This window comes from Bubalus kerabau, chromosome 16 (genome assembly GCF_029407905.1).
Source record: "Bubalus kerabau isolate K-KA32 ecotype Philippines breed swamp buffalo chromosome 16, PCC_UOA_SB_1v2, whole genome shotgun sequence".
Taxonomy (NCBI): Eukaryota; Metazoa; Chordata; class Mammalia; order Artiodactyla; family Bovidae; genus Bubalus; species Bubalus kerabau.
Window position 1 is genome coordinate 51,741,640 of NC_073639.1, and position 21,926 is coordinate 51,763,565.

Sequence of the window (21,926 nt, forward strand, 5' to 3'; positions counted from 1 at the left end):
GCTCCTGTAAGCCATGTCCCCCTCTTCCTCCACTGTTGGCTTCTCCCACTGTGGGTTTTGGGGAATGCCCCTTCCTGTGTGATGCAGATTCACTCCATGTTTGATCTTCCGCTCTTTAATCCCCCTCAGAGTGTGGTCCTTTGACAGCTGGGATGATGGTACACACGCCTTGTGTCAGCCTAGGACTTTCAATGCCTCAAGATAGCAATACATCAAAAATGACTTGCCTTGAAGTGACTGGCCTTCATTCTGAATTTAACTTTACCAAAATAGCAGTGTGGAAACAGATTCTTCATACTTATAGGAACACACGGAATCAGCAGTAGAGTTTTATCTCCTTATTAATGTGCATTTATTTACCTGCTTCCATATAACAGGACTTCTGTTCATTATGTTTATTCATGTCACGCTTGGGAATTAAAGGTTCCAGAGATTTGAGCAATTCCCTGTAAGTGAGGTGTGTGCACCCCAAGGGATATGCAAAGTGATTAAAAAAATTGCAATGATGCAAAAATAGGACCTCTCACCATGTTGTTTTGTAATCTCATCATTTTTATTTATATTTTTCTGCATATTTTCTAGCATGCATGTTATTATGTCAGTAGTTCAAGTATAAATTTGATAAATAGATATATTTATATTAAAGTGAAATGCTAAAAAATAATTTACTGATATGAGTTCCTGGTTTTAAAAGAAATTATTTAGAACCTGCCAATTCACACTACAGCTTTAACTAGGGTTCACTCGTGTGTAGCATTGTTGGCCTTGAACTGCATATATTAGGTTAGTCCCAAAGTCGTGGCAGAGAAATTCAGCAAAGTACATTCCAGTGATGGGAAGAGGGGCCCAGTGTCACAGGAAGGGAAAATGGGACAAGATTAACAAAAGACTGTTAATTACATCATAAATAATCACATTAAAATAATTTTTGGCTGGGGCAGGTCCAAGATATAGGGATGGGGCTGAAAGTTGTTCTATGTTTTAATCTTTTCCATTATGGTTTATTACAGGATATTGAGTAGAGTTCCCTGTGCTGTGTAGTAGGACCTTTTCGAGATATTTTATATATAGGAATTTGTATCTGCTAATACCAAACTTCTAATTTATCCCTTCTCCCCCACCTTTCCTCTTTGGTAACCATAATTTTGTTTTCTATGACTGAGCGTCTGTTTTTGTTTCATAAATAAGTTCATTTGTGTCATATTTTAGATTCCACATCTACGTGATATCATATGGTGTTTGTCTGAAAATGGTTCTTAAATGAAATGTTATAGGCTATAAAAGATGTGGTCTTGGTGGGACATAATATGGTCATAAATTGATCCTCATCAATTAGAAATTAGAATACTGAGTTATTGTGGACTATTAATATTACAATAAAGTTACTGAGTATGACAAAACACAGTATATTTAATTCTTTTCCATAATTAATGAGGGAAGATAAGTAAGGAGACAGGGAGGAATTCAAAACAGCTTTATTTTGAACCAAAGGGGTGTTTTGGGCTATGAACCAATGAGAAGTGACAGGTTTCCCATCAGTTAATTGGAAAGGATGCCGCTAACCAAATCCACAGCACTTGGAAGCGTGTAGCATCCTTCTGTTACCCAGGATATGAGGGATGGGATGAGGGAGAGCAGAAATAACAGGTGCACACCACAGCTCTGATCCCAGGCTGCTGGCTGTTTCAACTGTTACTGGATACTGTATTTGAAACACTCACAAGCACACATGTGCACGCATGTGTGTATATGGGTATGTGTCTATATGTATATATAAACATATGCATATATGCATACATAATATTTGTTTATATGTGTCTATATATATCTGTGTGTGTGTGTGTGTATATATGGACTTCCTTGGTGACTTAGATGGTAAAGAATCTGCCTGCAATGCAGGAGATATATGTGTATATACATATGTGTGTATGTATATATGTGTATCATGTTTCTATATGTCTCTGTGTGTATCTATGTGTGCATGCATGTATGTGTGTATATATATATGTTTATATTTGTGCTTGTGTATGTCACTGTGTGTATATATGAGTATGTTTATGTGCATGTATATATGTCTGTGTATGTCAATATGTGTATATATACCTGTGTGTATATGTAATGTGCATATATTGTCACAAATATGTCTATGTGTATATACATGTATATTTGTGTGTGCACATGTGTGCATATGTTGTTGTGTATGTATATGTGTGTATATGCATCTGTATATGTCTGTGTGTGTGTACATGTCCATGTGTGTATATATGATGTGTATATCTATGCATTTATATTTGTGTTTATATGCGTGTATGTGTATTTGTGTTTGTATATGTATTTACATCTATCTATGGATATATTTGTGTGTGTATACCTATATAAATACAATAACTCTGTTATGTTTTTGAAATAAACTATACCTTTAAGCCAAGCAGGGTTTGTTTATTCCAGTCCACAGTCCCTGTGCATTCTGTGGGGGGAAATTATGGCTTTTTCTCCAGCCACTAGAGTAGACATACTATTAAATGTAAATATATAGTAAATGTCTTTGGAAATCAAGTGCTGTGTTTATCTCTATGTAGTAAAGCTGTCAGTGTAAACTGTATTTATTGAACCACAAGTAGATTATAAAATTTCCACTAATGAATGTAAGTAACCCAGTTGTCATCAACAAAAGAAGGAAGTAGCATTTGGTTCAGACCCAGCAGAGCCAAATTTCATGTGTTCTGAGAATTATCTTAATAGTTCCAAAACGCTGCTACTTACAGCGCTGAGATGAATGTTTCAAAATGATGCTCCCAACACAAACCATGTTCAGTGTGTACCACAGATGTGTTTCTGAGAAACAACCACTCTCGTTTCTTTCATACATTCATTCGTTCTTGATGTTTGTACTCTATTCACGGATGTTTCTTGAGCAGGGACCTCTTGCCCAATTCAGAACATCTGAAATATGCTATAGAAATGTGTCTTCTCTTATGAAAACATTCTATGTCCACAAAGCACCATTTCTTAGTGCCCAGTGCTCAATTTCATAATCCCCCTTTAGAAATAATGCTATAAATTATAGGTTCGGGTAGCTGCACTGGAATTATTGGCAACAGATATTAGGTACTTCATGGGTTAAATAAGCAACCATGTTCTTTCCTAAGAACTTAAAAATGATTCATTGGAGAAACAGTATCTGAATTCTAAATAACCTACTTATGAATAAAATTTAAGAAAAATAAGAGCCTATTCTATAATCAGAAAAAGCTTAGGTACTAATAACTCCTGTATCACGAAAAGATTGCCAAATCCAAGTTGATGATGACCTATTTATTTAAAGTAAATTTGACTCAATAAAATCCCAGTGCACAGTAATTGGAACAGCCCTTAGAATTCATCTTCACAGAATAGCAGCTGTCCGTAGTGAATTGAACTTCTTTTCATCAACCATCTTGGTTGCTTACAATTTAAATAAGTTCCTGCAAGGCAGGAATCCTAGCTCTGTCACCAGAAGGTCAGATGGCTTCCTAGTCTGTGCATACAATCCCCAATTTATAAGTGACTGCATTCAAGATGTTGGTTTCTACTTGGATTATTTATGACACAAAGCATTGTATTGTTTTTCCTCTAGAAGCAATGCGGTGCATGGCGCTCACCTACAAATGCTAACTTCAGCCCTGGGGTTCAAATGTAAGAAGTGATTCCTCTTGTCTTTGTTAGATGAGGCAAAGTAGTATGTGTTTTGGGGTCCCCGGGACCACCCCTGAGTTTGATGACTTGCGGGGAAAACTCTAAGGACTCAGCATACAGTCATAATTGGACTAAGATTTATTACAGCAAAAGGACACACAGCGAGTTCAGCAAAAGGAAAAGAGACACGGCTGGAGTCTCGGGGTACTAGACACAAGCTTGGGAAAGTCCCCTTTCAGGGAGTTGTACAGGATGCCCTTCATCCCTCCAGCAACGAGTTATGACAACACGGATAAACAGTTGCCTCTCTGGAAAGCTCATCCAAGCCTGGGAGCCAAGCATTTTTCACTGGGGGCAGGTCTCCTAAACACCACCTGCCTGGCAGGCACGGTAACTTCAGACCACCAGAAAGAAAGCAGGAGTCCGTCATCAACTATATTGCTTGTACAAAAAATTTAGACTTAGTGAGCCCCTTATTAAAGAGTTGAGGAAACCCCTTTCAAAATCCAGATACCAGAGGGCAACCTTGCCAGCATGCCTTTCTAGGGGGGCAGTCTCAGACCTGCTGTGTTCACTTTTCTTTGCACAATCTGTCTTCAAGTTGTTTCTTTGGAAATTCCATTCTTAGTGCATGCAGGCAAGTCCTTTTCTCACCAAGCCCCATTCCTAAAAGTGGCATCTTTTCTTCCCGCTTTGTTCTTAATATTAGGGGTGACCTGGCTTGTCTCATCTGGTGATAAGAGTGAGGATTTTAGAGATGGAGACTCAGAGCCCACCTCCTTGCCTCTGTGTCATTACAGGTACCACAGCCATAAATCTGGGGAGCATACCTCTGGGGCTCCCCTCTTGGGAGCATCTTCCACCTGGTCACCCATCAGCCTGCCCCATTTGTCCCCTGGCCTTCTTGCTTCAGATCCATTCATGTTTTCCTCGAGGGACTAAGAAAAGAAGACACAACAGGAAGCATGACTCTTCCCAGCAGTTTGTGCGTCCAACTGTTTGCAATTTATTGCGTTGTCCTTTGACTATATCCTTTCTATTTCTCATATATTTATTCACTTGAAATCTCTTAGAGAAAAATAAGGGTGTATGAGGAAACCAGCTCCACCTTGCATTCTCTGCCTCTCATCCTGCTTCTCTGATATCTTGGGGGGAAAATTTGCAAGCGTGTCATCTGTCCATTTCTGTGAATGAATGAAAGAAGGAATATGTGAATGGAAAGTAAAAGTGTTAGTCACTCAGTCCTGTCTGACTCTTTGCGACCCCATGGACTGTAGCCCACCAGGCTCCTCTGTCTATGGAATTCTCCAGGCAAGAATACTAGAGTGGGTTGTCATTTCCTTCTCCAGGCAAAAGTACTGGAGTGGATACCTTCCCTTCTCAAAGGGGATCTTCCCAATCTAGGGATCAAACCCAGGTTTTCTGCATTGCAGGCAGATTCTTTACTGCCTGAGCCACCAGGGAAGGAGAAAAATAATAAGCAGTCTGGTATGCGGCCTCACCTGCTTTCACAAATTTGTCATTAGGTCTGAGAAGATGTTAGATCTCAGGACAGGTACTGGCCAGTGTTGGCTAACAAAGAAATCAACCGGCTCAAATAAGTGGCTTCAGCACGAGGAAGTTTTATGTGATGCCAAGGAAAGCCCTGAGACTCATTGGACCCACACTGTGATTCAGGAACCGTTTCAAATCCTGCATCACCTGCAGCCAGATCCCCTGGTTGCTCAGCTTCTCAGTGAAAATTAAAATGATCCTGACCTCACAGGGCATACGTGGGAGTGAAATGAAATAAAACTGTCATGAACTCAGAAGAGCACCCAGTTTGTGGAAAGGAATCGATAAGTGATAGTGATGATGATGGAATGATGGTCCTGGTGATGACAATGCTGATGATGAGGATGTTGTGGGAGGAACACAAGAGTAGAAGTCAGGCAGGGACTTCCCTGGCGGTCTAGTGCTTAAGCCTTTGCCTTTCAATGCAGGGGTTGCGGGTTCCATCCCTGGTTGGGAAGCTAAGATTCCACATGCCTTGCGGCCAAAAAACCAAAACATAAAAGAGAAGCAATATTGCAGCAAATTCAATAAAGACTTTAAAAATAGTCCACATTAAAAAGAATCTTTTAAAAAAAGGAATTAAGGCATGCCTCTGTACCTTGTCAACATCTGTTTTCCTATGAACTAGCATGCTTCTCAAAACTGTCTGAGTGGCAGGGCCTTCCTCCACCCTTGAACTTGGAACGATGCTTGGGAAATTAGATAATACAGAGAAAGGGCCCATCAGTATGTGGCATGGAAAAGACATTCCTAAACTGTGCATTGTTATTATTAATTCACTTTTGCAGTTTGAATGAATTTCTTTTTTCTATTTAATTTTAACAGTCTGTGGGTATTCAGGTAATTTTTTTTTTAATTAAAGCCATCCACTATCAATCAGAATATTATTTCTTTACGTGACTGATCCTTGCCTGTGTCACTATTCTGTTTCTGTTAAAGGAAGGAATGACCAGGAGAAAAAATGAGGATGGATGGATTGGAATGGAATTGCCAATGTGTGATTAAATTCTGTTAAACATGGGGTTACACCTGCCAGGCGACCATGTGCCATTAAGTGCTGGGTGTCCCCAGAAGCAGAGGTAACCCAGGGATGCCCACCGGCGTCTCAGTTGTGCACTTGCTGTCTCCAACAGGGTAAAGGTGATGAAAGGCATGAACATCATTGGGGTGAGAGCCAGCAGCCCTTCCGTGTGGGAAGTCAAGGAGAGCACAGATTACGCTGGGAAGTACACACCTGCTGTCATTGTTTGTCAGAAGAAATCGGCTGGCTCGGAAAAAAGGTGAGTACCCACGGCCTGCCGTATATTCAGATTATCAGTGAAGGCGGCCTCCTTTCCCCCCACATCGTTAACAGCCACTTTCACTGCGGTTTGCATTCGCTGTGCGTCTGTATTATTAGCGCTTCTAGGTAAGATGGATGAAGTCCTTCATTTGGAAAAAGGTGAGCTATTATTCACGGTGCACCTGCTTACAGTCCCAGTGCAGCTCTGGGTCACCTGCAGGGACTACTCCATGCAGATGGAGTTTAATCTCCAAATGATGTTAACGCGGCAACGCGACCTCTTTCTAATCTGTACGATTAGGGAAAACGGAAAGTCTGGGCAGCTCTGATAAAAGGGCTCAGTTTGCAAGTGTTCCAAACAAGAGTTTCTCGAGAAAGCAAACAAACAAACGAGTAAAGCTGGTAGATTTCCTGGCCTGAAAAGGTGCCTTCCACATTTGCCGTGTCATTTAAATATAATGCAAGGATTGCATTTTGTGTGGGCATTTTCTGATGGGCATGTGAACAATCTGCTGTGGAATTATAGGGAATTGTGACTTTGTCTCTCATACTCACCAAATTAGAAACAGTCGATTCACAGCTGGGCAGAGAGACTTGGAAACTCAGTGGTTCTTGATTTATTTCTGTTTCCTGAAACCTCATTTGTGATTCCGGAGAAGGCAGTGGCAACCCACTCCAGTACTCTCGCCTGGAAAATCCCATGGACGCAGGAGCCTGGTAGGCTGTGGCCCATGGGGTCGCTAAGAGTTGGACACAACTGAGTGACTTCACTTTCACTTTTCCTTTCATGCATTGGAGAAGGAAATGGCAACCCACTCCAGTGTTCTTGCCTGGAGAATCCCGGGGTCGGGGGAGCCTGGTGGGCTGCCGTCTATGGGGTCCCACAGGGTGGGATACGACTGAAGCGACTTAGCAGCAGCAGCAGCAGCATTTGTGATTCCAAAATATTTCTGGTCTGGTCACCTGTTTTTGCCACTTTGGGGTTGGTTGGGTTTTTTTTGCTCATTGTATTACCGGCAATTGAAATAATAATAAATGGACCAACCATACCTATACAGCATTATTTCTGGAGTCAGGTTTTTAAACTTCTAGCTCCATGTTTAGAGAAAGTTTATTTTCCATTGTTTATTCTAATATGGAGGTCACGAATCTCAGCTGATCTCTAGTTTGCCTTTGGGGATTTATTTCCAAAGAGCATTTGATGAGAATTTGGGGGTGACATGGTGTGGATTTTCCTCCATGCTCCTGTTTCACGTGGGTGCTCTGAGATTTGGGTTATCAACTGTCAAGCTCTGTCAAGACTTTCCTCTTGTGACCAGTGTTTCAAGAATTTTTTTTCTTGAAGATTTGCTTGTAGAGCAAATGAGAGCAGAGAAGAAGAGATATGTATCTGAGTTCTGCCCTAAGTCTTTACCTAGTAATGGTCTGCCACGTGGAGTACCTTCAAGAACTTATAAATAAGGTCACGTCCAAAAGTATCTGTGCCAGTGATGTGGTTTGGGAAGTAAGGTGCCAGCTCCCTTAAGGGTTTCCTTTGTGTTGTAATGTTAGCAAAAATTAGGAGGATAGATAGGTATGTAGATGAATAATGATAGATGGATAAATAATAAACAGATAATAGTTAGTTAAATAATAGATAATGTGATGGATGGATGGGTGCATAGATAAATGATACAGATAGATATATAGACAGACATATTTTTTTTTTTCTTTACCAGAAAGTTTCAGGTGTCTGGGGGAGACTTGGGAGAAATCCCAACCAAGATGCTTTTTTTCCTTCTTGTTTCTTCTTGCCATTTACTGTATGGATTAGTGGGAGTAGCAGTGATTGTAGTGTTATGTATGAAATGCAAAGAGATTTGAAACGTATTATTGACTTTCTGGCTAAGCATTCATTCAGTCTGTCTTGGGCATGGAGAAATTAAGGAAATTATCCAAGAGTAGCTCATTCCCATTAAGATGTAAGGTATAAGCTGCCTTATGACACGACTGAAGCGACTTAGCAGCAGCAGCAGCAGCAAGACAGGCGTTCCCAAGGGGCTTTAACACTTCCTCAGATGAAACAGAAAATCAACAGCTCTAGGACATATCGAAACGTACGAATGTATGGTGCTTGCCATTTCCCCCCCTTTCATCTGTATCAGTATCTTTAAGAAACAAATTCGCTGAATGGACTGTCAAGCTACTCCTTCACAGTTCTGATATATACCACTCACTATGGAGACTATTCCTTATCTGTTTGTAGATTCTGATATCAGTTTTCTATTTCCTACTATGGGTCTAGATGATGAAAGAAAGCATGTGGACTAATATAGACATACAGAAACACACATAACTCTATATCTGTAATATGTTATATTTGTGTGCATATGTAGACTATTATATGTATGTGCACATGCAGTATATTACATGTCTTTTTAATATGTCATACATATAGTATATGTATATAAGACATATAAGGGATATAGGTGTTTCAGTATCTGCATGTATACATGACATACTTATGTGTATTTGTGTATGTCTGCATGAGTACATATGCTTTCTTTCATCATCTGGACCCACAGTAGGAAATAGAAAAGTATGTTATGATGCAGAAGTTTATTCAGTGTTTTTCACTCTAGTTGTTACACTACAGCCAGGAAGGCTTTGCTTCATGAGGAAGCTGTAAAATGCATGCTCTTTTAGATGGAAAACCACACCGGCCTGGTTGGTAGCTGTTTCCAGACCCTACAGCAACACGTGTTACATGTGAGAGTCTCCATGAATATTCCTTTAGTGACATCCTAGAATAAGACTATATCTCCATTACTTTATGTATTACGATGCAAATCTGTAAGTACACATACTTAATAGTCTCTTGGCATACCTGTTCATATCAAGTAAGGTCCATAACAGCATCTGCATTGATGACCTATTGAGGGAAAACCCAGAAAAGGACACTTTTTCAGCAGAGGGACTGGCAACTGTAATTTCTTTTGGAATGAGCTGGGAAGTTGGGGAAGAAAGCTGAATGTAATTTACTTTTTACTGTGAGCCATTTGGACTATGATTTTTTTTAATATGTGCATGTATTACCATCTAATATTATGTATACAGTTAAAATAGATTTTTCTGAATAGGATATATTCATTTCTATGTTCAACTTTTATCCTCCCTTTAAATTCTTTTTATTTTGCTTCTGTCTTTATGGAGTTAAATGCAGAAGAATCATGCTCCACTCTTGGGGGTAGTGAGCACACCAGAAGATCCGTTTCCTTTTCCTTGAAGGATAATTGGAGAACATATGATGGATTGGATGTTTTCATGTTACTAGGTTTTGCTTCAGAAGCAGTTTTGCTTTATACATTCTCCCTACTCTCTTTGAATGTTTTTCAGTTATTCTTTTTTTTTTTTTCTTTTGGACTTTATTTATTTACTTATTTTGGCTACGCTGAGTCTTAGTTGCAGCATGAGAGATCTCTGTTGTGTCATGTGGGATCTTTCGTTGTGGGACAGGGATTCTCTAGTTGCAGCTCATGGGCTTTGCTGCCCCATGGCATGTAGGATCTTAGTTCCCTGACCAGGAATCGAACCCATGTCCCCTACATTTCAAGGTGAATTCTTAACCACTGGACCACCAGGAAAATGCATACGTTATTCTTAGAGTCAGAGTCAGATCATAAAGATGCAAAAGAGTCAGTCTTAATGAACTTGAGAATCATGGGTTGTGAATTGCTAATAATTTACCGTGGACTGTGAAGGTGCATTAATGAAGTTAAGTTCCTGTGACAGGTGTAATTTTATGGATTAAGGAGACGCTTGTCTAGTGATGAACTCAACAGGAGTAAGTGAAGATCTCTTATCTAAGTTGAACTACATCCTTCATTTTTTTAAAGAACTGTGGTTGTTCAAAGCCTTATCATCAGAGTATTAACATATGAATGTTACCCACAGCTATCAGATCTGTTTTGACTAAGCATTGCCAGGAAATATTATGGAACAGAAGGAGAATAACTAATTATGCTCCATCCATCAAATTCCATTTGGCATTTTCTAAATCTTGCTCACTCTAGTACTTTGTAAACTTAGATAAATGTGTAACAAAAGTCATGTATTTTTTTTATTTCTTTGCTCTTCTTTGCATAGATGAGTGTTTTCCAAAGTTTGCCATAGTTTCTATTTAAATGATTTTAGGTGGTATAAAGAAACAGGATCAAATAAACTTAAATGACAAAAATGTGTGTGTTTTCCAGTTATCCAGCAAGACTTTTAATTGAAGAGAAATTCATCTCTTTTAGGGGCTAATATGTCTTAAAAGTCTCTATCCTTTGTTAATAGATTGTAGACAAGCAAGAGTACATAGTTAGGCTTAATCCTTTCTCATGATTATCCATTTACTTCATAAGATACTGCTTTTCCATTTATTATAGGTAATTTTGTTACAACTTCATGCTCATACTGCTTGCCACATGACAGGACAATAAATTGATGAATGAGTTGTTGGGAAAAGAGATAGTGACTTTATTCAGAAAGCCAGCAGACTGAGAAGATGGGTGGACTAGTGTTGCAAAGAATCATCTTACCTGTGTTAGAATTCAAGCTTCTTTTATACTAAAATGGGAAAGGGGGTGGGGGTGGCGGGGGGGGCGGTGTTGACTGTTGCATACTTCTGGTGCAGGAATCCTTTGTTCTTGGAACTATCCATGTAAGTCAGGTTGCAACCTTACAGCCCATTCTGCAACCTTTTAATCTCTATAAAGTATTAAAGCTTTAAAGATCAGAGCCTTGAGAATGGAGTATGCTGTATATTTCAGGCTATAGGCAAATTCTTAACTTGTAGCAAAAGCAATAGAACACAGAAGTTAAAGTAAAAATAAAGAGATCCAATATGGAGTCAGATTTGTTCTTCCCTGTAACAATATGTTTCATTTTAAAACAAATATAGCTTAAGTAATAGTATGACATACCATAAGTAGAAAGTAATATTTAAAGGATACACAGATATGATTACAATCATGAATGTATGTTCAAAAAATATATGCTGGAATGATAAATCCATCTCATAATACTTTTATTAGTATTAAGTTTGATAATTCAATGAATGACTTACAAAAATAAAATGACTTAAGTAAAGTAAAAGTTTACTTCTCTGTCTCATAGGAGAAACCGTGATACAGGCAGGCCATAGATGGCCTGGCAGCTCCTCAGTACCGTCAGGGTCCCAGGCACCTATTTTTCTTTAACACCATGTTTATGCATGATTCTTATCCTCATAGAATAAGATGGCTGCTGGAGTGCCAGCCATCATATCTGCATTGCAGGCTAAAAAAAAAAAACCCAAAAACTGACAGAAAAGGGCCTTCTCCACTGGATCAGTTCCGTATAAACAACTTTTCTAGAAACTTAGGCCAACCTCCAATACTCTCCTGCTTCTCATTGGTCAGGACTTAATCACATGGCCTAACCAGACTTCAGAGGGAAGTAAGAAACATCTTGTATTGCAGGCAGCAGTATACTTGAGTCAGAATCAGTTTTCTGCTCCAAAGAGAAAAGTGGACTGAATGGGTTAAGGGACCAGAAGCCTTGATCTCAGCAATTTATAAAAAGTAAATCTTGTGGGATTTCCAATAGAATGATGGAAAGGACATGATACCTAACCATTCCTTTCATTCTGCCAGGTTTCCATGGAAATTTTCAGTTATTATATTTTAAATAGATAAATAACAAGGTCCTACTGTATAGCACAGGGAACAATGTTAAATACCATGTAATAAACTATAATGGAAAATAATATGAAAAATGATATATACATATACACACATATGTCTATATATGTATATAAATCACTTTGCTGTACACCAGAAACTAACATACCATTATAAATCAGCTATACTCCAATTAAATAAATAAGTACATACATATAGGAAAAAATTATCATGCGTATGTTAGAAATGTACAGGCATATTCATGAAAAGTACAAGACTGGACTGAAGGAAGATACCAAGATTGCCAATCTCAATTGTGCCTTAGGGTATATATGTATACCTATGGCTGATTCATGTTGAGGTTTCAAAGAAAACAGCAAAATTCTGTAAAGCAATTATCCTTCAATAAAAAATAAATTAATTAAAAAAAGAGAAGGACCAGGAATTTGTGTAGAGGAGATCCAGGTGCACACACACACACACAAAATAAATAAATAAATAAAGACTATCTCTTAATATTGACAGCAGGGGCTGGTACAGGTGGACATGGACATGTCAAAGCCAGTAAGATTTCCTCTTTGGACTGGTAACAATAAAAGGCAGTTACTGGATGAGGATCACACTTTTGGAGCAGGTACTCAAGCAGGCGGAAAACCCATTTGTGTCTGTGCTCAGTCCCTCAGTCGTGTCTGACTCTTTGTGATCCCATGGACTGTAGCCTGCCAGGCTCCTCAGTCCATGGAATTTTACAAGCAGGAATACTGGAGTGGGTTATCATTTTCTACTCCAGGAGATGTGCCCAACATGATCTCAAGTCTCTTGTGTCTTTTGCATTGGCAGGTGGGTTCAATACCACCGCACCACTTGGGAAGCTGCAGAAAACCCATAGGCATTTAAAAATATCACCTCAAGAAATTTGGGAAAAATTCTTAAAAATCAGAGACAGAAACAGAATTTTGTGCATGAAATAGAGATAATTTCAAACACTGACCAGTGGTCTCAGATTCTAAATAAGCATGATGTCATCAAAGACAGATGAAGCCAGCAAGGAGAAAAAGTCCGTGAGGTAAGAAAGATGGAGTGAGAAACTCAATAACTTTTGGGCTTGCTACTGTAGAAAATGCAATCAGGGACTTCCCTGGTGGTCCAGCAGTTGAGACTCTGCCTTCTAATGCAAGGGGTATAGGTTTGATCCCTAGTCATGGAGCTAAGAGTCCATGTCTCACGCCAAAAAAACTGAAACATAGAAAAGAAGAAGTATTGTAAAAGATTCAATAAAAACTTTAAAAATGCTGTACATTTTTTAAAAATTCTTAAAATGAAGTCAGTGAACTTGAGAGAAAACTCTGGGAGAAAGAATTTTCAGAAGAGAGAATAAAAGAACTGAAAATAAGAAAGAAATCCCTAAAACCAATCAAACAAAACTATATAGAAAGAATGACCACAGGTACAGCTGAAGATGACCTGTTACCATAAGGTCTGGCACGACTAGTTCTACACCCAAGAGAACTGAAAACAAATGTCCACACAAGAACTAAGTACAAACATGTTCACAGCAGCATTTGTTATCACAGCTAGTAGATGAGCAGATAAACACATGATCTATCCGTGCAAAGGAATGCAAGGAACTCTACTCAGTGCTCTGTGGTAACTGAAATGGGAAGGAAATAAAAAAAAAGGGGGGGGAATATATGTATACCTCTCACTTTGCTATACAGCAGAAACTGATACAACATTGTAAACCAACAATACTCCAATAAAAATTTTTTTTAAGGAAGAAGGTAGATTAGTGGTTGCCTGGGAAGGCGAGAATGGAGAGATTTTGGTCATGAATATGGGGCTTCTTTCGGAAGTAATAAAAAATATTCTAAAATTAGATAGTGCTGAGGTTTGTTCAGGGCTTCCCAGCTGGTGCTAGTGGTAAAGAACCCGCCTGCCAATGTGAAAACCGTAAGAGATGCAGGTTCAATCCCTGAATCAGGAAGATTCCCCTGGAGGAGGGCATGGCAACTCACTTCAGTATTGTTGCCTGGAGAATCCCCATGAACAGAGGAGCCTGATGGGCTATATAGTCCATGGAGTCTGAAAGAGTTGGACAGGACTGAAGCAGCTTTAGCACACATGCACTCATGCTGGTTGTTCAACTGAAAACCTCTGGATTTAAACCACCGTTAAAATGGTGACTTTTATAGTATATGAATTATATCTTGATAAATCTGCTATAAAGTCAGTTGATTACAAAAAAGCTAATGAGATAAGACCAATTTTATCAATAAATATAGGAGAGGGAAAATTTAGCAGATATTCAATCAGGACGTTGCCAGATGGCAACATTACTTGTGATTCATAATGTCCCCTTCATTGACTCAGTATGTATTTCTGAAAATTCCCGTGGTGAATGTAAAATTTTTTTAATTAGGAAAATATCAGATATGGAAAACAAACAACAAAAAATAAAGTTGTAATGCACTGTGGCTAGGAAAATTGTTTAATATAGTCTGTACATCTCTCTTGTCATTGTGCAGTGGAATATTGACAGTTTAGCAATGCCTTATTCATCTGCTGACTTGTCCAAATTTGAAGCCAGAGAGAGCTGGCCCTTCTTTTTGGCTCCAGGCAAAAATCTCGTAATAGAGATGTTATAGATCGGTTAAAAATGTTCAGTTTTGCTTTAGAAAGCGAAGTTTTAATGATTGCAATTTACAGCTACTTGACAATGTCAGGATGACAGATCAAGTGATAGAAATAAAAAGATCTTTTTTTTTTTATTAATGTAATGATTTGATTAGAGTTATTTTCTAGCAGTTTCTCTTCGGCAAGGCAATTCAGGTCTTCTGACATCCAGAACTTGAGTTTAACAACAAGACCTGAGACAATGATATAAAGTTATCAAAATTTTACGTCTTTCTTGTGGAAAGTGTGATTTTTTTTTTGATGCCGTAAATGCTTTCAGTATCCTTATTGTTGGCTGTTATGGATTATAATGGTAATACGTATTACCATCTGAATGATAATTCTTTTACAAAGAGTATAAATGATACAGATTTAAGATTCATGAAATCTAATATTCATTGCTCATTTTTATCCTGGCCATCTTGCAGTTCACCAAAGAGGCAATAAAAGGTTAAACATCTTGTTTTGTAACATCAACCCTATCAATGTCAGCCTTCACTGGACAGTTGTGAGAATCTCATGTAATCCTAAACAAGAACAGACACACTTTGAAATAATCAAGAATACATACCTGGATTTCCCTGGTGGTTCAGTGGTTAAGAATCAACTTTGCAAGGCAGGGACATGGATTCAATCCTTAGTCTAGGAAGATCCCACAGGCCATGGGGCAACTAAGCCCATACACCACAACTACGGACACCTACACACCCTAGAACCCATGCTCTGCAACAAGAGAAGCCACCACGATGAGAAGCCCTCTTACTGCAACTGGAGAATAGCCCCCATTCACCACAACTCGAGAAAGCCTGCGTGCAGCAATGAAGACCCAGGGCAGCAAAAAATATACATATATTTTAAAATATATATATTTAAAAAATATATATATATATATTTTAAAAAGAACACATGCCCAAGTTCTCCTTGATCATGAAAGATTTTGCTTTATTTCCATAGCCTAACTGAAAATTCTTCAATATACCAGATGAATTATGTTAGTTGTACGTGGAGCTTGAGTTGTATATGGAGCTTCATACTTGAGTATGAAGAAAATTTTCCCCCGTCTTTATTATTTTTTTATATTTTATGTTGGACTGTAGTTTATTTACAGTGTTGTGTTAGCTTCAGGTGTGGAACATAGTGATTTAGCTGTTATTTGTGGTTGTTGTTTGGTTGCTCAGTCATGTCTGACTCTTTGTGACTCCATGAACTGCAGCAGCAAGTCTTTCCTGTCCTTCACTATTTACCAGAGTTTGCTCAAACTCATGCCCATTGAGTCAGTGATGCCATCCAACCATCTCATCCTCTGTCGGTGTCTTCTCCTCTTGTCCTCAGTCTTTCCCAGCATCAGGGTCTTTTCTAATGAGCCGGCTCTTCGCTTCATCTGGCCAAAGTATTGGAGCTTCAGCTTTAGCATCAGTCCTTCCAAAGAATATTCCGGGTTGATTTCCTTTAGGATTGACTGGCTTGATCTCCTTGCTGTCCAAGGGACTCTTAAGAGTCTTCTCCAGCACCACAGTTTGAAAGCATCAACTCTTCAGTGCTTAGCCTTCTTTGTGGTCTAACTCTCATATCTATACATAACTACTAGAAAAACCAGAGCTTTGACTATATGGACCTTTGTCCTAATTATATTGGCAAAACAAAGATACAAATAATGAAATATATTTCTGAGAATGAGGAAGAACACAGAATCCTCATACACCATTGAAGGAATTATAAAATAATTTGTCCTTCTTGGAGAAATACTTGTCAGTATCCAGCTATTGACTTAAAAATTTTTTTTTACTGAAATATAGTTGATTTACAATGTGTTACTTCACTATGGTGCTAGAGAAGACTCTTGAGAGTCCCTTGGATAGCAGTGAGATCAAGCCAGTCAATCTTAAAGGAAATCAACCCTGAATATTCACTGGAAGGGCTGATCCTGAAGCTGAAGCTCCAATACTCTGGCCACCTGATGTGAAGAGCTGACTCATTGGAGAAGACCTTGATGCTGGGAAAGACTGAGGGCAGGAGGAGAAGCGGGCAACAGAGGATGAGATGGTTAGATAGGATCACTAACTCAATAGACATGAGTTAGAGCACACTCAGGAAGATAGTGAAGGACAGGGAAGCCTGGTGTGCTGCAGTCCATGGGGTTGCAAAGAGTCAGACAGTACTGAGCGATTAAACAACAACAGCAACTTTCATGTGTACAGCAAAGTTATACATATATATTCTTTTTTCACATTCTCTTCTAAGTTATTACAAGATATTGAATATAGTTTCCTGTGCTATACAGTAGGTTCTTAGTCACAGACATAGACAACAAATTTATGGTTACTAAAGGGGAAAGGTGGGGGGAGTGATAAATTAGGAGGTTGAGATAAAAATAAACACTCTACCATATATAAAATAGATAATCAGCAGGGACCTACTGGCTATTGATGCATGTTTAAAACATGCATCCATGTGACCCTGAAAGGACAGGTCTAGATACTTCTCCAGATAAACACTTAGCCATGGATATGGAGAGATGGGTACGGGAGTATTCATTATTGCATTTTTGAAAAACAGCTAACTGTTAAAAGAAGCCTGAATATCCATCAAAAGATAAATTGATTTTAAAATTGTACATTTATCTAATTGAAATCTATGCAGCAATAAGACAACAATTATGAAGCAATAAGACAACAATTATGAATTACCTACATGTAATTATTAATGAATGTTTATTAACATTCGTTTTGATAGGCCAGGGTTCTTGGTTTCCTTAATCAATAGAAATGGATAAGAGGCCAAACAAAACATTCAAGCAAGGCTTCAGTGAGGCCCCTGCTGTAGCAGGAGGGAGCGAGAACAAGTAACAGGCCCCCATGTTCACTCCTGAAGGGCGTGAGAGCTGTTTCCTTATAAGAGGTGAGGATAGAGGTGTATCCAGGGGTCCAGCTGGAGAGGTTGCTGAGGTGCCTCAACAGATGAATAGATAAGGAAATTGTGATACATATACATAATGAAACATTACTCAACTATATAAAAGAATGCATTTGAATCCATTCTAATGAGGTGTATGAACCTAGAGCCTATTATACAGAATGAAGTTAAGTCAGAAAGAGAAAGACAGATATCGTACATTGACACATATATATGGAGTTTAGAAATATGGTACTGATGATCCTATTTGCGGGGCAGCAGAGGTCACACAGATGCGAAACACAGACTTATAGTCACAGTGGGGAGGGAGAGGGTGGGATGACTTGGGAGACTAGTACTGAAACATATACATTACCATATGCAACATAGACAGCCAGTGGGAATCTGCTGTATGAAGCAGGAAACTCCAACCTGGGGCTCTGTGACAACCTAGAGGAGTGAGATGGGGAGGGTGTGGGAAGGGGCTTTACGAGGGTGGGGACATATTTATATCTATGGCTAGAATTGATGCTTTTGAACTGTGCTGTTGGAGAAGACTCTTGAGAGTCCCTTGGACAGCAAGGCGATCAAACCAGTCAATCCTAAAGGACATCAGTCTTGAATACTCATTGGAAGGACTGTGAAGCTGAAGCTCCAATACTCTGGCCACCCAATATGAAGAACTGACTCATTGGAAAAGAACCTGATACTTGGAAAGATTGAAGGCAGAGGATGAGATGCTTGGATGGCATCGCAGACTCGATGAACATGAGTCTGAGCAAGCTCCGGGAGTTGGTGATGGACAAGGAAGCCTGGCATGCTGCAGTCCATGGAGTTGCAAAGAGTCAAACACAACTGAAAGACTGAACTGAACTGAACTGAACTGATGGCTGATTCATGCTGATATATAGTAGAAGCCATCACAGTATTGTAAAGTAATATTTTTCCAACTAAAAATAAAATTAAATAATGTGTAGAGTATGATTCTACTCAAGTCATTCTATCTGTATTAATCTGGATTAATACAGATATAAATGGGATGAGCCATGGCTGCTTCTTAAAAGACCAACCATTGAAAGATAACCCAGAGGAAGGTGTGTGAGGGTGTCAGGCAGGCATCATGTAGGGGAGAGCTTTAAGATTTTCCTAAAATAGCATCCTAGTTGTGTCCCTGGAAAGGTAAGCTTATTTGTATCACTTCCTCTAGAAACAGACTGAGAAAGGAGGCAGCAATCCTTCAAGCCCATGGCATTACAGTGAAGGAAAATTACGAGCCCAATTCCCAATGATTTTATACCTTGGGCTGACTCATTTACCACTTCCTGACACATACATCATCTTATTAGGTGGTCGCAGGGGGGAGTGTGAGATTTGCCTTAATGTACCCTGGTGTGGCTTTACTTTTATTACATCCATATATTTTATATTTAACATCTCCCATTTCCAAGTAGAGTACCGAGCTTAGAATTAAATTATTAAACACCCACTTTCGGCAGGGAACAATGTGAGTTACCGCTGTACATCTTTACTGGAGAATCTGCCTTTGTTTTGGGTAGGATATCCAGGGTGCTATAATAAAAAATGCCAACTGTTTTCTCTGCTAGAGCTACACGAATGAGCATAAATAATAACCTAATAGCAGCAATAATTATATGATGCCACTGGCTGGTGTTCATCAGAATATTTCATAAGCACACTCCAGGGTTGTAGATCATGGCTAATGTTGGGTTGCCCAGGGTTTGTGATTTCACAAAGTCCTACCAAGCCACTATATATTGCCTCTTCCTTCACTGAAATGATGAAAAATGTCTGCAGTAGCAGAAGTATCTGGTGTGACATGTAATATCCCATCAAGAAAACCATGGGCTAATATTTGTCTTCAATATTAAATTTAAATAGTAAATTAAATACAATATTAAATAGTAAATTTCTGAACTTGAAACTTCATTGGATATGTGTGTGTACACGTGTGTATGTGTGTGTCTATAGCCACAAATTCATAGTCCTTAGTGTCCTTCCTTCCAAACATGGAGAACATTATCAGTAGAAGTCTTAAAGGAAAAAAACCAAGTCTGTATCTACATTGATATATATATATATCTGTATATCTTTATCTCTGCATCTGTATTTTCATATATATCCATACTGATAACTTACGTATACATGTTTAAGTTTATAATTACACATGTATGCATAATAAATATGCATCACGCAAAAAATAAAATTATTTTTATTTTGAAAGGGTCATGAGCTTTTGTAGTCAAATTTGTTTTGCTAAGTATCCATTGCAGAAATGGTGCACTGCATAACTTAGATGTTTTCTAGGGGCCAAGTTCTTTGGGAAGGTCATTTTTTTTTTTTTTTTTTTGGATCATTTACCTGTACGAGCCTCCACAGTCTCTGATCTGTGCATTCATCCTCAATGACAAGCCTTTGCTGTCAGCACCCTACCAAGCCTCTCAAAATCCCCAGGTTTTCCCTGTGTGCTTAGCTGGAAGAAGCAAAAGCTATATTTGAATTATCTGTTTTCTTGAGGGCCTGGGGAGCAGTTTAGAAAGATAATAGTATTTCATGGAACATTAAAAAAGAAACAAAAGAAAAATTATGGGATCCATCCAAAGAAGCTTTATTTACAGTCCAACTGTGAAAAGTATCATCTTGTTTCTTATGTTCTAAAAATTTCACTCTGATTATTGTTTTTTCAGCCAGGATGTCTTATTTTTAAGAGCACATGTTTTGGATTTGCTATCATTTCTAAACTCGTTTTTTTTTCTGACAGCGCTCATCTTCCATGCTGGGTGCCAGTTTAAAAAGTTTCTTTGGTAACTTATTAGTCTTTTAACCCTGGTGATTGATTTGGTCAGCAGTTAGTCTGGTGGGCCTTGTCTTCTTTGGAATTGTACTTGAACTGAGATATAGTTGGAAAAATTAGTGATGGGGCACAGGACTTTATATTCCTACCTAGAGCTCTTAAAAAAAAAGTTTTGTTATAAATTATGTAACATAAAATGCACCCATTTTAAGTGTGCAGTTAAATGAATTTTAGAAAAAAATTTTTTTATCCAGTCATCTTGTTTAAGAAAACTTCCATCTGTGGAAAAAGTCCCTTTTTACCAATTTGCCATGAAACCCCACTTCTTCACCAATTTCAGGCAACCACTTGTCTCTTTTCTGAATCCATAATTTTGCTTTTTCTGTAATAGCTCAAGTCAGAAACAATCCAAATATGTATCAACTGGTGAGTGGATTAAAAGCTGTGCTACACTTTAGCAATGGAATACTACACAGCAATGAAAAGGAAGTGGCCACTGATGCATGAAAAAATATGGTTAGGGAATCCCCTGATGGTCCAGTGTTTAGGACTCTGTGCTCTTACTGCCAAGGGCTCAGGGTTCAATCCCAGGTCAGGCAACTAAGATCCCACAAGCCATGAAGTGTGGGGGAATAAAAAAGAAAAATCAAACAAAAAATCTGGAAAAAACTCAGAAGTATTACACTGATTGGAAGGAGCCAGTCACATGAGATGACCTATTCAATGAGTCCATTTACAATAAGTTCTCCATATCTGCAGGTTCCACATCCACAAATTCAACCAACTGTAGATCAAAAATTTTTAAATTCAAGAAAGTTCCAAAAAAGCAAAATTTGCATTTGCTCACACCAGCAACTATGTACATAACATTTATATTGTATCTACAACTCTTTACGAAACATTTGCTCTGTATTAAGTATTGTGAGTAACTAGAAATGATTTAAAGTATATAAGAGGATGTGTAGATTATATGCAAATGCCACACCATGTATGTAAAGGGATATGAGCATCTCAGAGTTTGGTAGCCTCAGGGGTGGTGGTGGGAACTAATCCCTACAGATATTGAGGAATGACTATATGTACGTGTATATACAGTCTTCCCTGGTAGCTCAGACAGTAAAGAATCCTCCTGCATTGCAGGAGACCCAGGTTCGATCCCTGGTTCAGGAAGATCCCCTGGAGAAGTGAATAGCTACCCACTTCAGCATTCTTGCTTGGGAAATCCCATGGACAGAGGAGCCTAGTGGGCTACAGTCCATGAGGTTGTAAAAAGTCAGACACAACTGAGCAACTAACACTTTCACTTCACTTTTTCATATATATTTGTGTGTGTGTGTGCGTGTGTGTGTGTGTG

At 38.7% G+C, this 21,926-nt stretch overlaps 1 protein-coding gene across 1 annotated transcript in view; it reads left to right on the forward strand.

Moving 5' to 3' along the window:
• TMEM132D (transmembrane protein 132D) overlaps positions 1-21,926 on the forward strand; it is an 896,922-nt gene that overhangs the window by 415,401 nt on the left and 459,595 nt on the right. Inside the window, exon 3 of the mRNA XM_055550941.1 lies at positions 6,363-6,509. Within this exon, the coding sequence (XP_055406916.1) occupies positions 6,363-6,509 (147 nt within the window). The remainder of the gene's footprint in view (positions 1-6,362; positions 6,510-21,926) is intronic.